General features: G+C 40.8%; 2 protein-coding genes across 3 annotated transcripts in view; both read left to right on the forward strand.

Moving 5' to 3' along the window:
- myom3 (myomesin 3) overlaps positions 1-14,313 on the forward strand; it is a 67,982-nt gene extending 53,669 nt beyond the window's left edge. The window contains exons 22-37 of one of the 2 annotated variants that reach the window (XR_004107587.2): positions 1,555-1,711; positions 2,954-3,060; positions 3,606-3,650; positions 3,744-3,880; positions 6,202-6,346; positions 7,068-7,127; positions 7,694-7,761; positions 8,384-8,494; positions 9,790-9,877; positions 10,137-10,175; positions 10,495-10,600; positions 11,971-12,134; positions 12,238-12,356; positions 12,460-12,482; positions 12,592-12,647; positions 12,784-12,923. Coding sequence is in view for 1 of the 2 variants with exons in the window: in XM_031314562.2 (XP_031170422.1) it covers positions 1,555-1,711; positions 2,954-3,060; positions 3,606-3,650; positions 3,744-3,880; positions 6,202-6,346; positions 7,068-7,127; positions 7,694-7,761; positions 8,384-8,494; positions 9,790-9,877; positions 10,137-10,175; positions 10,495-10,600; positions 11,971-12,134; positions 12,238-12,274; positions 12,460-12,482; positions 12,592-12,647; positions 12,784-13,053 (1,613 nt within the window). In the remaining variant the exon portion in view is untranslated. Of the gene's footprint in view, positions 1-1,554; positions 1,712-2,953; positions 3,061-3,605; positions 3,651-3,743; positions 3,881-6,201; positions 6,347-7,067; positions 7,128-7,693; positions 7,762-8,383; positions 8,495-9,789; positions 9,878-10,136; positions 10,176-10,494; positions 10,601-11,970; positions 12,135-12,237; positions 12,357-12,459; positions 12,483-12,591; positions 12,648-12,783 lie in introns of both variants that reach the window. The other variant, XM_031314562.2, reaches the window with a different exon arrangement.
- Positions 14,314-15,000: 687 nt separating this feature from the next.
- On the forward strand, positions 15,001-16,107 carry fabp10a (fatty acid binding protein 10a, liver basic). Its single transcript, XM_031314597.2, has 4 exons — positions 15,001-15,202; positions 15,403-15,575; positions 15,783-15,872; positions 16,005-16,107. Exons 1-4 carry the CDS (start codon positions 15,136-15,138, stop codon positions 16,053-16,055), a joined length of 381 nt encoding a protein of 126 aa, XP_031170457.1. The 5' UTR covers positions 15,001-15,135; the 3' UTR covers positions 16,056-16,107.
- The last annotated feature ends 89 nt before the right edge of the window (positions 16,108-16,196 follow it).

Below are 16,196 nucleotides of genomic sequence, written 5' to 3' on the forward strand. Positions count from 1 at the left end.
TTATTCATAGAGACAAGTTTACGATCAGAGACCTTCTTTAAAGGTTGTGACACACTAACCCGATAATCAGCCGTTGGGCAGTCTGGCGAGATCAGTGACTCGAGTCTGTTCGGTGTGTTCCGTGCCGTCGTCCATTGGAGGGGCCGTTGGCCTTCATTTTGGCCGATTTGACATGTTGAATTGGCGGGGTGGGCACTGCCGGCAGTTGGACTCAAATGACCAATCTGATTGGTAGAGTGCTAACCCGGAAACAAGGAGCAGGATGAGTGTGACTAAAGTCTCACTAGAGACGAAAATCTTTTAAACTGACCTTTGACGATCTGAAATGAAGACAGATTCAGCAACTGCATGGCCTATTTCTCACTTAAAATGTTTTCAGAAACACGTTTCGGTGAACTATTTTAGTAAAATATGAGATCGTATTCTGAACAAGCCGCCATGACAGTCTGGCTTTGAATTTCCGGAGAAACCAGACCCACGTGACGCGTTTGTCCAATCAGCTGTCGGTTTTCATTTTTGGGTGACAATACAGATTAGCGCCGCCTGCTGTTATGGAGACGTATTACGTCTCGTCCGTTGGTGTGTCCCAAGGCACTTTTTTGACCAACTCGGGGACACTGATCAGTCCAACTGTCTTTTCTGCCGAGGGTCGGCCGTCTGGTTGGTGTGTCAGGGGCTTTAGCATCCTGGATATACAAACAAAACATGACAAGTGCTTTTGAAGAAATAGTTATACGCTTATTCGCTCTTGAGCCTGGAGTTAGATAAGAAGCTTGATACCATTGTCATATCCATATGTTAAATATGTAGCTTGACCAGTAGAGAAAAATACTTTGTACATCTACAACGTGAGACAGGTGCCTCGGAGGGGGACAAGCAGGTCAGAAGTTGCGAAGAAAACTCCTGCACACTTTTTGACTTGCAAAATTTTATAAAGTTGAATAGTAGGCAACGTTTCGGTAGTCGACCGTCTTCAGGCAAATGTTGCAGTGTGCGGGCGTTTCCTTTGCAAATATGAAGCTCGAGCCAGGAGGCGGTTAGCTTAGCTTAGCATCAAGACTGGAAACATAGGGAAATAGCTAGCCTGACTCTGTTCAAGCGCTTCTATTCCTTTAAATGCACCTTTTTACGCCAACCTGAACCCTGAGAATATTGTTTTAATCCAGTGGTGACATTATAGAAAGACATTTACATCATACAGCACATGTAGTAACATTTTAACTAAAATGCAACCAACCCAATGCAATGGAACATACTTTATTTAAATATATTTTAAAAATGTGTGAATATGTAACTTCAGCATATGCAGGTGCAATTTAGTGGTACAAAATGCTAAATCAATTAGAAATAAAATAATAACATTTTCAGGATACAAATAAGTGAAAGTATAAAGTACAATAAAATATGCAGTATGTGCATTATGTGTAGGGGATAAATATAATTAATTCCAGTAGCATTTTTAACACTGTGGGTTTTCTCATCTATAATGCTATGAAATTGCTGATGGTGTCTGCAGCCCATTGCAGCCGCACTAACTGACTCTCTCACCCTCAGGTGCCAAAGACATTGAGATTGGAGTTGACAATGATGGTTTTATATTTCTGGGCTACGAGGCTGATGAGAGGGATGACGAGAGCATGTTTCTGTGGAGCAAAAACTACACCGAGAACATCGACGCCGGGAGAGCTCGGGAAGAAACCAAGAACACCGGGTATAGGTTGTTCATGTACAACATGAACTGCACGTCTTTACATATTTGAATTCCAAGAAATCTGTGGCAGTCTGCAGGATCAAGAGGTGATATTTACTTCAAATTTGCCGGAAGTTCGTCAGGGTTTTCCCAGGCTAATAGTTTTCAATAATAGGATTGAAATACAAAGATTAACATTAGATGTGCTCCAGATCAATTGAATTTGCTCTGTAAAGTGCCATTTTTTTTAAAGTATTTGTCACTGGGATACCCATTAAAGTACTCATATTGTGGGGTGGCCTCTAGCTCACCCAGTAAGAGCGTTCGCCCCATGTTCGCTGAGTCCTGCAGTGGTGCGGGTTTAAATGCCCTTTGCTGCTTGTCATCCCTCATCTCTCCCCCTTTAATGTCTATCCACTGTCACCCTATAATAAAGGGAAAAAGCCCCCAAAAATTGTTCAAAAGTGCTCATATTGTGCTTTTTGGCTTTTCCCCTTTCCTTTATTGTGTTATATATCTTTTTGTGCACATTATAGGTTTACAAAGTGAAAAAGCCCAAAGTCCCCCCCAAAGAGACTTACCATCTCCAACAGAAAACACTGTTCACAAACTGCTCTATTGTAGTCCAGCCTTTACTTCCGTGACGAACGTGCATCACTTTGTAACACACGTTATAATGCTCGCTGCTAGCTGCTAGCATGGCACTCCCTCATACTCTGCAACTGACAAACTAGCAGTGCTTACCTAGCTACTGCGCATGTGCGACTCCCAACAAAGATGGAACAGACGTGTGATGCCTCACTCTGTAGCTAAAACAGAGCTAAACACACAGGGTGAAAAGAGGAGCTGCAGCAATGTGCAGTACAACAAATATATGGTGTTTTTTGAAAATTAAACCACATAAAACTATTCTGGTACAACCTCTAAATACAATTATGAACCTGAAAATGAGCATAATAGGAGCACTTTAAATGCCGGTCTCTTTTAATTCTCAACTCAACCCTTCCCTTAGTTTTAGGGAAGCCTGCCTGCCAGCTCCTACATTTACACTGTTCCACTCATAACAGCATGTTAAACAGTGATTTAATTTTGGCTCAGCAGGCTGAAAGGCAACACTATTGTGACAGAAAGCACTGTGAAGTGTAATGGCTGACAGCACAAAACATCACCTACATCACCCAGTGCTTCAGGGTGGACAGATAAACAACAAGCCCAAGATGCTCTGTAGATCCATCTGTCTGTTTTTTTCAATTTGTTCATCAGGTCGGTCCTCACCTTCACAGACCCCTCTGAGGAGGATCTGGGTCTCTACACAGTGGAGATGAGCGACAACCCAAACCTGTCGTCCAGCTACGACTTCACCGCTGAAGGTAAACTGAAAGAGAGTGGAAGGTTAGGAAACTCTATTGTCCAATTCACAACTTCCCCTCAGGCACAGAGACAAGAACACAGTTCAGTTGTCTCTTGTGTTATTGAAAAAGCTGACGGCAGCATGAAGAGCAGGACTTTTAATTTTAAGGGTTATCAAGATTTTCTCTCAAGCAAATAATTATGCACCTCACAACCACTTCCACAAGGTCACCCGTCTAACTAAGCATATGTTCTCAATCAACTTAAAAATAGAGCAGCGGGCGCCTGGGTAGCTCACCTGGTAGAGCGAGTGCCTATATAGAGAAGCTCAGTCCTCGACGCAGCAGCCGCTTGTTCGGCTCCGACCTGCTGCACTTTGCTGCATGTCTCTCTCCCCTATCATGTCTAAGCTTTCCTGTCCAATAAAGGCCTAAAATGCCAACAAAAAAATGTTTATAAAAATAGAGCCGTGCTAGCCATTGTTCTTTGACAATATAGGTATTAAGGAATGGGACTCCTGTTCAAAGTTTAATTAACCTTCAGCTACAGTTTTACTTCTTTGCAGACCTTAAGCGACTCAAAGAACTCAGCTGGCAAGTCAGAAATCCATGTAAGTACCAACGTAGACATTACAAAACAATTCTACATTGATTAAATGATCATCTAATCTAATGCAGCATGTCCCATTTGTTTTTGTTGGCAGTGATAGCTCTGAAGTCGGGCTGGCAGGTGGACGTTTCTGAGAAAGGCGACGTACGTCTTTGGCTTCAGACTGAGAGCCTGAGTAACGCTGCTGAGCTCCGTCTCATCTTCAATGACCGAGAAATCACCAGCACTCCGGTGAGAACACTGCACAGGCCATCCTGCGATACGGCACCTCAGAAAGTATGAGCATGACACTAACCCAATCAGGGTTAGAGGATTTAAATATCCACAGTTCTTAAAAACATTTCACACTGTAAGGTATTTTGGATTAAATGATTTAGGCACGTGTTAGTCAATAAGGATACTTATTGTTATTGTTACTCTAATTCGTTGAGCATATGGCAGAGTCCTTGAAGCTTGTCAGCCTGCCGCTCATCAAGTTGCTAAATTCATGGCTGCTAGGTTAGGATATGACATTTAAAAAGATTAGGGGAAATATGTGGGGCCCATCATTACTCGCCAAACCATAACTTATCCAAATCATTTCACCACTGCATGAGGGTGAAGTGTGTGCGAAATACTACATTTCCAACAGTCACTAATCACACTACGTTATTTGTGGTCATGATTTTAGCGTTTGGTTCAGTTAGGTTAAAGGGAGTTAGGTGAATAATTTTGTACGCTCAAAAGAAACATTTGACCCTGGTCACATTTCAGATGGATATGAGTTATTCCACCAAAGAGACAGTTCCCTCTTCTCAGATGGTTTCATTTAAATAACAGGTCAAACTCTCCAACATACTGTATGTAAAAAGAAAAACAAAGATTGGAGAATAGTCCAAAAAATATATACAGATCTGTGTCCCAGAACTTCCTCTTTTCTACCTGATTAACCACCTCACAACCCCTCAGGTTTATCTTGTGGCCCTCTGGAGGGGCCCTGACCTAAACTACTAACCTTGTATAAATTACCGTTTCAGCTACAATATACAGTATAACATTAGTGTGTAGATGCATGCAGCTCCGTTCATGACAAGTCACTATGAATCGAAAACAGCAATTAATGTTTTGATAACCATACTGGAAGGCAGCAAATTGAGGCTGCCAACAATGATGCAGAGCAGGTGTGCAAGGCAACAGAAAGGTCTGAGAACTGAGCTAATTTCACAAAGTCCAGGAGACAGGAGGATCAGCTGGGCTTAAGGTGGAGAAGGAGCCGACATCTGGTACACGTGTCAGTTTTGGTTAGATGGCCTACAAGGTATTACAATTTCTACCACAAAGGCAAAGATGGAATGAATAGAGAGTTTGGACAGCTTTCTTGATTTGTCAGGGACCAGGGTAGTAAATCAACAGTATGCCATCACTTAATATTGGGTCTCTAGGAGTGGGTGAAATTGCCCTTTGAAATGGAAAACTGAAGCCATGTAAGGCATGATATGTAAATGAATAGTATGACATGTCCCCTCTTCTCAGCGTATGGCATCTTTTGCACAAGTCATGCTGATATTTGTATACTTGCACTTAATGTGTTTCATATTTCTTAAAAATGCCCTCAGAATTAATTTACTTCTAGAATACTACTTTTAGAATTCGTTTACGTACAGCTCAGTGAAAGCCGTAGCTATTTGCTACAAGAACAAAAAGCAATTTGGAAATATGGAAAATAGGCACACAGGGATTTCACCTGCCATTGCAAGATGACCTAAAATAAAACAGTATAATCATCAAGGAACACTAACTGAATGTGAGCAAACCTCCTCAGCACTCATATGTGTTATGACACCAAGTTAAAAATAATCAGCACTGCCGCCAAGGTTATTGAACCGTGCACTGATGTGTCCACAGAGGGAAAAGCAAACACAACACAGTATATTTATTGTGCTTTCAGAATTCCGTCAGATACATTTTGTGTGTCTGTGTCCGTGTTTGCTCGTGTTTGTGCGCGGCGGGCGACTGCTTTATATTCAGCAGCTTCCATTCATCGCTTCTATTTCATTTTCATTTATTCCATTATTTCTCCATATCAGAGCTCCATTTGAACAGTACTGATTACACGTTATTTCTAAATGATCACAGCTGAGGTTTGCGAATTCAAAAGCCATTTAGCTGATTATGGCCCTCAGGCTTGCCATACATCACAAATCACATCCACCACTGAGGCCTATCAACATGCAAGGCATGCACTTATCTTGATCAACATAACAGTCATGAAAATGAGCTCAAAGGCTGCTTCCTGTTTGTTTGTGTGTGTGTGTGTGTGTGTGTGTGTGTGTGTGTGTGTGTGTGTGTGTGTGTGTGTGTGTGTGTGTGTGTGTGTGTGTGTGTGTGTGTGTGTGTGTGTTAGAAAAAAGGAATGTTTCATCTACAGTGTGCATTTTGTCAGACCCTTTTCATGCACTGATACACACTATATTGTCTGTGTACTATTGCAAGTGGCATGTCTGCCATCTGGGATCATCTGTCTGCTGTGTAGCGTGCTGTATGTGTGGCAATGCATGTTTGCTCTTCTGCAGCACCGTAAGATCAACTTCGACAAGGCCAAAGGTCTGGTGGAGATACTGTTAGAGCAGCTCTCTCAGGAGGACGAGGGCCAGTACACAGCTCAGCTGAAGGACGGCCGCGCCAAGAACCAGTTCACTTTGGTCTTTGTGGATCAAAGTAAGTTGTTCACTCAGTTGCCACTAAGTTGTCAAATTGTTTTTTTTGTTTCATACCGTGATGAGAGACGAGCAAATGTAGAGGAACAATAGAACAGAACAGGCATCCATGTAAATGTGACATCACATTAGCTCAATTTCACACCGACTCAGTGATGAAATGTTATCTTTACTTCCTTGTTGTGACATTTTCTTCTTTGAGACAGGATATTTGTTTGAGACTAAGGCTGAAGCTACCATTGAGGTCCTCTTGTGTATCTTCTGGGAATTTGGGGTGTTCAGAGACTTTAGCAACCATCCTGCAATTAATTAACTACAGTAACTCTAGAATTTAGAGTCAATCTATTAAATTGTGATAGCTTTAGGACACATAAATAAATCATTCAGAATTTCCCAACCACATTTTTAACGTAGTAAAGTTAACAAAAAACAGAATTGAATACATTTCTTGTCTTGCTTGTTGTAGGGCACATTAACAACCTGTTCTCAATTCATAAGATTATTTTTTCTCTGCATTTTTCTGCAACTTTCACTCAAAAGTCTATTTTCCTCACCCACACATGCACCCCTCCTACAGACACTGCCTACTGGCAGAGCAGTTCAAAATGAAGTTGATGTTATTTTGGAAACAATAACCTTTTGGAGCAACAAGTTATCATCACTACTCCCCATATGACCTGTGTGATTCTACTGTTTTTGCACTCTGTTTTTGTCTCTTTCAGAGTTTCGTCAGGCGCTGGCCCTAGCTGATAAAAACCGACGTGACCAACAGAGAAAGTCTGGTGAGAGTCTCCAAACATCAGTAACAGATACTGTATAGTTAATACAATTACATGTACCAGTTGCAATTGCTTTTTGATGGTCTTTATAGGGACTCAGCTGCTTCGTTTTGAAACCTCTTGAAACTAAATAGTCGCTTCCTGTGCTACTGAACTCCATGTTTTCATCACCTGAACTCTCAGATGTGATAAGGAGAAGCTATACAACTCTTTTGCGTGTAGAGGCCAATGTCCCAGTGCCCGCTTGTGCAAACAGACCATCTCACACAATGTCTAAAGTCCATGTGAGACTCAAAGCCCACATAACACATATTGTCTATTACCTGCAGAATAACATAATGCAAAACAGATATTAAAGTAAGACACACGTTTGTTACTTGCATATTATGCATTGTCCAACACTTTATTTCAGGCAGCTGTCACTTTCAGCAGTATGGTTTATCACACAGCTGTAATTGCCATAAATTGCCTTATTATGATGCATTTGTGTTTCATTGGTTGCTGTGAATACATTATTGGCTGAAGGTTACTGTTTCTAGATGGATATTCATGTGTTCTGTTTTCCCCAGGGCCGTATTTCCAGGAATACTTGTCGTGGAGTGTAAATGAGGATTGTGAACTGATTATAAAGTGCAAGGTACTTTTTGTACATTTTACATAATGCATTTGCTAATTGCAATAACAGAACTAACATAACATTAAGAGCCCAGAAATGTTTCATCATTCCTTAGTGTAAATTTGCTAATGTGTTGCAAAGTTCACTCGGGGCAAGACAATGTTGTACTTTTGTTATTACTTCTTAAAAAAAGAGTTTGACATTTTTGGGCGACTTTCTGAATTCCTTATGTCATTTTTTGCACTTTTCTGGTTTTTGTACAAGTAAAAGAAACAAGGTATAGCATGTTAATTAGTGAACTTTAGAGATGCTGGATGGCAGATTTAGTTACCTTTGGACAGAGCCAGGCTAGCTGTTTCCCGTCTTTATTTTAAGCTAAGCTAAGCTAACTGGCTTCTGGCTCCAGCTTCATATTGAGTGGACAAACTATTGAGAGTGGAATCAATCTTCTCATCTAACTTTTCACAAGAAAGCAAATAAGTTCAAACTCTTATTTTAAATGATTTCCGTAACTTATTATTATCAGTTACCAGTAATTACAGAAACTCTTTTCATTTATTTACATAGATTTAACTATTTTCTTTTAAACCAATCCATTTTAGAGGACTTGTATTTCAGGTATGGTATTTCTCTCCATACACAGGTGACAAACACAAACAAGGACACGTCACTCAAGTGGTTTAAAGAAGGCGTGGCAGTGACCCAACATGTGTATGAGCAGTCATCAGGGGTCAGCACACTCACCATCCCACAGGTATCCAAAATGATTCTGCTCTATTTTCAGACTACTAGAGGCGGAGAGGGGCGTTAGGAGTTCAGGCAAATGTGAATCAGCATGTATAAATGGTAGCTAGTGTAGTGAGAAAAAACAAGATAAGCAGAGAGTTAATGAGTCTTATTCTTGTGTATTTTAATAAGGTAAGGTAAGATTAAATAGAAGATGAATTTAAGTATTTGGTCAGGGTTCAACAATAAGGGTTGCCCGATGGCCCGGGGAAAGTAAAACACCACGTCGGGCAAGTAAATATAACAACCCGGGCAAGTGGTTAAAAAAAAGTGTCAATTTTTTCCGATTATCATGATTTGATTTGAATGTGCCGTTGGCCAATCAAGAACGGAGCTGGCGCTAGTGACATGACTGGCAGCTGTCTTGTTATGGCCCTAACACACCAACCCGATAATCAGCCATCGGACAGTCTGGCGAGGTCAGTGACTCGAGTCTGTTCGGTGTGTTCCGTGCCGTCATCCGTCAGAGGAGCTGTCATTTTGGCCGACCTGACTTGCTGGGTTGGAGGGCAGGCAGTCGGACTCAATGGCCAATCTGATTGGTGGAGTGCTAACCTGGAAATGACGAGCGGGATGAGCGTGACTAAGCCTCTCAAAATCTGACGAAATTCTTTTAAACTGACCTTTGTCGATCTGAAATGAAGACAGATTCAGCAACTGCATGGCCTATTTCTGATTTCAGAAACATGTTTCGGTGAACTATCTTCATAAAATATGAGATTGTATTCTGAACGAGCCGCCATTATGCCCGGTTGAAAAATCCAGGGGGGAAAGCCAGACCCACGTGACGCGTTCGTCCAATCAGCTGCCGGTTTTTATTTTTGGGCGAGAATACAGTTTAGCGCCGCCTGCTGTTATGGAGACGTATTACATCTCGCACACACGCAGAACGTACGCTCAAGTCGGTGTCGCTTCGGTGTGTTCTGAGGCACTTTTTGGACCTCGGGGAGCCGACTGATCAGCCCGACTGCCTTTTCGGCCAACGGTCGGCCATTATGTTGGTGTGTCAGGGGCTTAAGAAAAAGAAGATGATGGCGGCATACAAGCTAAAAAGAAAGAGTGTTTCAAGCGTCCTTGAAGAAGAAGTTTTCTTGGGTGGCATTAGAGGATGTCAATTCGAGTCCAAGGCAGATTTATAAAACCCGGGCAAGTGAAAAAAAAACATTAACGTTGAACCCTGTTGGTTGTTCTCTAGTTATCAATATTACATTTGAGAAGCTATGAATAAGTTTAACTTTAATACGGTGGATGGTTTTCCCTCAGGTTACCAAGAAAGAGGCAGGTTCATACAGGGCTGTGGTGTCAGATGGGAGAGGAGAGGATGTCAGCGTCTTAGAGTTACTGGATGACGGTAAGACACAACCTTGTCACCAGCGAACAAGTATCCACAAACAATAGTCCCCCATTTGTTTATGTGTGCATTTCAGTTGGCACACATTTCCCATGCATAATGGAAGTGAGGCGATTGTCTTTTATTTTTTGCCTCCTTATCTCATTATGTGTCCTCAGTATTCAGCTACCTACCTCTAATCTTGCGTTTAGTATTTATTGGGTTTCCAAAAGTAATATAAAACACTCTCTGAACACTTAATTGTTAATTTGATTTACAGAGTATGACAAGCTTCTCCAGCAGCTGAGTAAACAGTGTGGTGAGTAATTCACAGTCGGAAGCTTTACCTTTGTGAAATGTGCCAATGATGTCTTCTTCTTTTTTTTTAGCAGCAGGTGTGTTGTGTTGGGATAAGGATTGTACAACTGAACGCCATGTTAATTAATTGGAGTTTGTGTTGTTTCAGAATACTAATGTGTTTAAATTAAAATTACCAAGGAAACTGAAATGCATGCAAACTGTGGCATTAAATAACCAGAAGCTCTGCCTTCTCTCTCTCTCTCTCTCTCTCTCTCTCTCTCTCTCGCTCTCTCTCTCTCTCTCTCTCTCTCTCTTTCTCTCTCTCTCTGTCTCTGCAGCGTTGTCTGCCAGCCCACTGAAGATTCAAAGCACCGCTGAAGGTTTCAAGCTCTACTGCTCACTCAAATACTATATATGCTACATGAAAACCAGCTGGCACTTCAAGTGAGTCCGCATGCAGGTCACCTCTCTGATCTAACACGCTATGTGCAACTGCTACTAAGGATGAAGTATTCCAAACTTAACTTAAATTCTGTAACAGACAGACCTGAATACAAATGTTGCATAGAAAAGCAAATTAAAAGTAGCTTAAAGTTTATTTTGGCTTCAGTGCCATCTGGTAGTGTGGTCATATTGTTTACTGCAAGCCACAGGAGTGCAATGCTGTAAATGCCGAGCTAAAGACAGGAAGATGAACGCAATACTGTGGTGGTGCTCTATGACTGACCAGCATGGCAGCAGTATCTTTTGCTGGTAAGGTACTGTAGGTAAACAACACAACCACAGTTGCAGGACGAAGACCATAAAAAGAAGTCACACATACTGGCTTGACTGCTACACACACACACACACACACACACACAAACCAATAGAGGTAAGAGGTACATACATTCACTGCAACATTTCTCTTTATGGTGGCAATGTCTGGGCCTCCTTTACTAAAGTTCACTAAAGTGCTTATCAAAGTTCAACTACTGACAGCTTAAAAGGTTCAGGATCTAAATGTGTCTTGATGTCTGCATGCAAACATGGCAGCTGGAGCCACATCTGGACACTGAATCACCTGGTTCAGCCTACTTATCTGTTAAAATCAATACTACACATAATCCTGTGCAGCCAAACGCTGTTGAAACACACTGAACTTCTGGAGGAGGCCTAAAGTTTTCAAAGATACCAAATACTGTATGTCAGTCTGAATTCTGGATAAATGTGTATAAAATGGTGAACAACATATGTAAATTAACAGAGAAAGAGTAAGAAAATTGTTCAAATTGACTGATTGCACGTGCATTTCATTAAAGTGAAAGATCTTGTGACATATTGAATTATTTTGCAATTATTTAAAGGGACTCTATACTAAAATACAATGATTACATTGTTAAGGCTGATACTGGTTTCTTTAGTAAGACTACTAGCACCACCTGCTGGGGGATTAAAGAATAGCCTTTAAAAAAGAGTAACGAACAATTGAATAAAATCTGACTAGTGTAATGCAGACTGACAAATGTTTTTCCGGAATAAAGTTAGTTTTGTATGATTCCAGTCTGAACTGTAACATGTCCCTACAACAGGATTTTTAGTTCAAATCTTTCTGAGTTTATAAACCTGTGTGCTTATGCTCCTGTGACTGAGGTTGCAGTGATAAGGAAGAAACAGATGCCCTTTATTTTCTAGATCTGATACCAGTGCTTTGGGCTAGGGGGAAAGCAGGAGTATGTCCATAACATGTATTTGGTAAGGATCTGCTGGTTTTAGAAAGTCTCTGTCTAAAGCATACGTATAGCAGTAGCAAAACATGTATTCCTTCCGTGTAGGGAGAAGAGGATTGACCAGGAAGCCAGGACAAAGCCTGGCAGCAATATGCAGAATGTCTGGATTGAAATCTTTAACCCAACAGAGAATGATAAAGGCAAATACATCTTGGAGATGTTTGACGGCAAAGAGACACACAAACGGTATCTTGAGCTGTCTGAACAAGGTGGGTGAGCAAGTTTGAATTGAAGGATATAAACACAATGTCAGATTAAGAGAAGATTTCAGAGCAGAAATGATGAAATCTTGATTATTATTTTTTCCAACAGTCTTTGCTGATGCCTTGCTGGAGTACCAGAGGTTAAAGTAAGTGCCGCACTGCATGCAGTAGATGATGTGTCTAACATGGCTTGCTTTGACACTAACAGAGAGCACTGAGCAGTCTGACGTAACAGACCGTTAGTTTAAAACAGTGAAAACATTTTGCACAGATTATTGTTGCCTAACACTGGGCAATGTCATTGATTTGACTTTTTGTTTTCATCCCTCAGAAAAGCGGCCATTGCTGAGAAAAGTGAGTCACAGGTTATATGTAAATCCTGAGTTTTTTCTGTCCACAACAAAGGTTAAAAGACTCTACAGTGAAGGTTCGCAGAGAGTTATTGTTGCTTTTTTTATTTCAGATCGAGCCAAAGTGACAAAGGGTCTTCCTGATGTGGTAGCCATCATGGTGGGCAAGGTATGACATTGTCAGGAAAACATTACTACTTAGAGACAATTTCAAACACAACAATACTAATATTTTTTTACTGATTTGATCCTTTCTGTGGCCTATTATTTCATATGTTCTTGACTGCTCCTCACCCTCTCTTCAGTCTTTGTGTCTGACGTGCTTCATTGATGGTGAACCAACCCCAGAGATCGTCTGGCTTCGGAACGACAAGGAGATTGTTAACGAGACCCATTTTACCCTCACTAAGGAGCCCAAGTGCAGCACTATCAACATCAATAACGTCAACCTGGAAGATTCTGGAAAATACAGCATCTTTGTGTGCAACCAGTATGGCTCTGAAACGGTTGATGTGACAGTGAGCGTTTACATGCATGGGGAGAAGCCTCCAGCCCATGCTGTTTTGATATGTTAAGACTGCAAACTGAGTCAGAAATGAGGGATTTTTAATGCTTCAGCTTGAGATTTGTATGCATAGAGAAAGATGAAAATGAAGGTGGATGGATAGATAGATAACGTTAGATGATGAGATGGAATGATGCTTGATTGTTCATGCCTAGGAAACTTTATTGAGCATGAGGGAACTTTATTGAGCTTTTGAAAAATGCCCAATGAGGTTTAATCAAAAATGTAATCCCCTATAGTCTGCAAACTGTCTATATCATTTAAATAGCCTACTAGACAGTGTATGCCGTAATTATTAATGAATCGATTTCTAACACTCAGAGGATTTGCGGCTAGACTTACTTGGGGTGGCAGTAGCTCAGTCTGTAGGGAGTTGGGTTGAGAGGGTCACTGGTTCAAGTCCCCATACAGACCAGAGTAGTATGGACTGGTACCTTGTTCACTGCTTCAATAAATAGGACGGACCTTAGATACAACGTTCCACGCTTGGCAGCGGGAGATATTCCTAGTCCATTCAGCTCATAAAACCCTTTGGCTTAGCTATAAGCCAGAAAACTAACGTTATGCTAGCGAGATTCAAAGTCGCGAACATTCTGTACAGTTAAAAATTCGTAAATATAATTTCACAGTATGTTTACCAACAAGACAAGCTAACTATCCAGCCAGCCATGTCATTTTCACCAAATTAATAAAGACCTTCACGAACAAATTATACGCCATGTGTACCATCGGCCGCAGCCTGAAATCAGTAGTGAGTTGAACAGTGAACACAATAATGTGAGATGATCGCTGTGAAACAAAGTCAGTGTACTTCTTGCAGCTTGTGTGTTAGCGCCATCCTGTGGTGTTCAGAGGACGAGGCACTGATGGACTACACTAAATGTTGAAAATATTCTGAATTTATTTTTCATTTACTGTAGCACATTCATTTAGAGCGGTAAACACTCAGTTTCACCACAACTCGTTAGTAGGTGTCCTATTTCATTTTTTAATGGACACCCTGCAGCCAATCAGAATTGAGTATTCACCCAGACCCATGGTGTAATTCCTGATAATGGACACCTTGTCGGGCATTAACCCTTATGTAACAGACTTGCCAATTTGCTGACTTTGACTCTTATCTACTTGTGCTACTGTTACTTTACATTTATTATTTATTTATTTGTTTTTAAGTTCACTAAGCACCTGTCATAACGAAAACTTGCAAAACCCTCAGCTACTAAAACTTTCAGTGAATCAGATGTGTCATTTGTTTGTGTGTTGTGAATAAAGCAATTTTAAGCTATTTTCACCTGTGGATTATTTTTATGAGCACTTACAAATACTATATTTCATCTTTATATCTGTATCCAGTAAACTTTTATTCCAATTTATAATCAAGTGTTAAAGAATACGTGGTCTGAAGCTTTGTTTGTGTACTTTGCAAAAAGAGATTATTATTAACTTGCACTTTAGAAGCAAACAGTCTGTAATGTCATCAACCCTACTACTGGGCCCGTTGGTCAGAGTCACGTTAGGAGGTTCGACGCACTGAGGAAAAGGTTGCAGACATGCACGAAGTTCAATTAATGTCCAATGAATAAGTTCTGAAATAAAATCAGCTACATGTAAATACGGCTTAGTAGTTAAGTAAATCATTTTCTCATTTTAGTCCTGCAGCTTACCATCCTAAAACTCCACTTGGGGCTCTGTGAAGTTTACAGTAAATGAAGATCATGTAAATAATTGTCATTTTATTTATGCAAGACAAAACACTTTTGCACGGAATGGTGCACGTGTAAAAATCTGTACATATGTCTCATCATCATTGAAGCTCTTCAACGCACATGACAAAAATGACCATCTAAATTCATCTTTGGTGGAAGCTGAGGTTTGTCCAAATCGGAGTAAGTGAACTCGAGGTTGTTCAAACAGCAGTGATTACTTCAGAGGGGTTTGTTACTCATTAGACACGGTGCTGGGACCCCCCTTGCTTTCCTGTATAAGAAGATGCAGCACTACAGTCACATTCTCCACATTGTGTTGATCTTCACACAGCTGTCTCAGCCTCCAGCCCACATTGGTGAAGGAGAACCCAGATCTTCTAGAAAGCATGGACTTCAATGGAACATGGCAGGTCTACTCCCAGGAGAACTACGAGGAGTTCCTCAGGGCCATGGGTGAGAAACACAAACCAGGGACTCTGGTTGGCATATAAAGAATATAAATGCATCTACTATCTTTGGTAGCTGAAGACAAAGTGGCTATTTTTGATGTGGTTACACCCTTCTAATGTTTATTAGACGACAAAGCTTTGCAGTCCAGAGACTCATCAGTCCTTGTGCAGGAATTAACAAAACATATGTGCTTTGCTTACCAGAACTCCCAGAAGATATAATTAAGATGGCCAAGGACATTAAGCCAATTACTGAGATCAAGCAGAAAGGCAATGACTTTGTTGTCACCTCCAAGACCCCTGGAAAGTCTGTGACCAACTCCTTTACCGTCGGCAAGGAGGCTGAGATCACCACCATGGACGGCAAGAAGCTCAAGGTTTGTAATTCTTATTTACCTTTATTTGTTTATCTAAATTTAGTACAGTATAAATATGTTCAAAGCAGAAATCTGTGTGTAATTATTTTCCAAAAATGGTGAAGTATAATGTGTCAGTTATGAGCCTACAAGTGTACAATGTCTCATGAACTCCTGCCTGTTTTGGGGGTATTTGTGATATGTATGATCTCCTCCTCTGATCCGCAGTGCATTGTCAATCTGGAGGGTGGCAAACTGGTTTGCAATACCGGAAAGTTCTGCCACATCCAAGAGCTTAAGGGAGCTGAGATGGTAGAGGTGCGGTAGCATATATCTTACCAGAACTCACTCTTTCTGTTTCACATTAATGTATCATGAGCTTAAATAATGTAATGTAGCCTATGCTGCCAATAAATTAAATGTGTTTAATTTCCCCTTATCCCCTTTCAGACTTTGACCATGGGTTCAACAACTCTCATCAGGAAGAGCAAAAAGATGTAAACTTGGCAGTGAAGAAACCAATGTCTATTTAAATAAAAGTGTTGCTTAGTAAGTGTGGTTTGCACCATCTTTTTTTGAGCAAATGGCTATCTTTATAGTCCCAACATCCTCATTATGTCTGACAGACGAGCAGTCAACACA

The sequence above is a fragment of the Sander lucioperca genome, chromosome 10 (genome assembly GCF_008315115.2).
Source record: "Sander lucioperca isolate FBNREF2018 chromosome 10, SLUC_FBN_1.2, whole genome shotgun sequence".
NCBI classification, from domain to species: Eukaryota; Metazoa; Chordata; class Actinopteri; order Perciformes; family Percidae; genus Sander; species Sander lucioperca.

Bases quoted from the DNA above. Each gene is read 5' to 3' on its own strand.
- fabp10a (XM_031314597.2), top strand. From the start codon at position 15,136: ATGGACTTCAATGGAACATGGCAGGTCTACTCCCAGGAGAACTACGAG. The intron at 15,576-15,782 runs GTTTGTAATTCT...TCTGATCCGCAG, and splicing joins TGGACGGCAAGAAGCTCAAG to TGCATTGTCAATCTGGAGGG. The intron at 15,873-16,004 runs GTGCGGTAGCAT...ATCCCCTTTCAG, and splicing joins AGGGAGCTGAGATGGTAGAG to ACTTTGACCATGGGTTCAAC.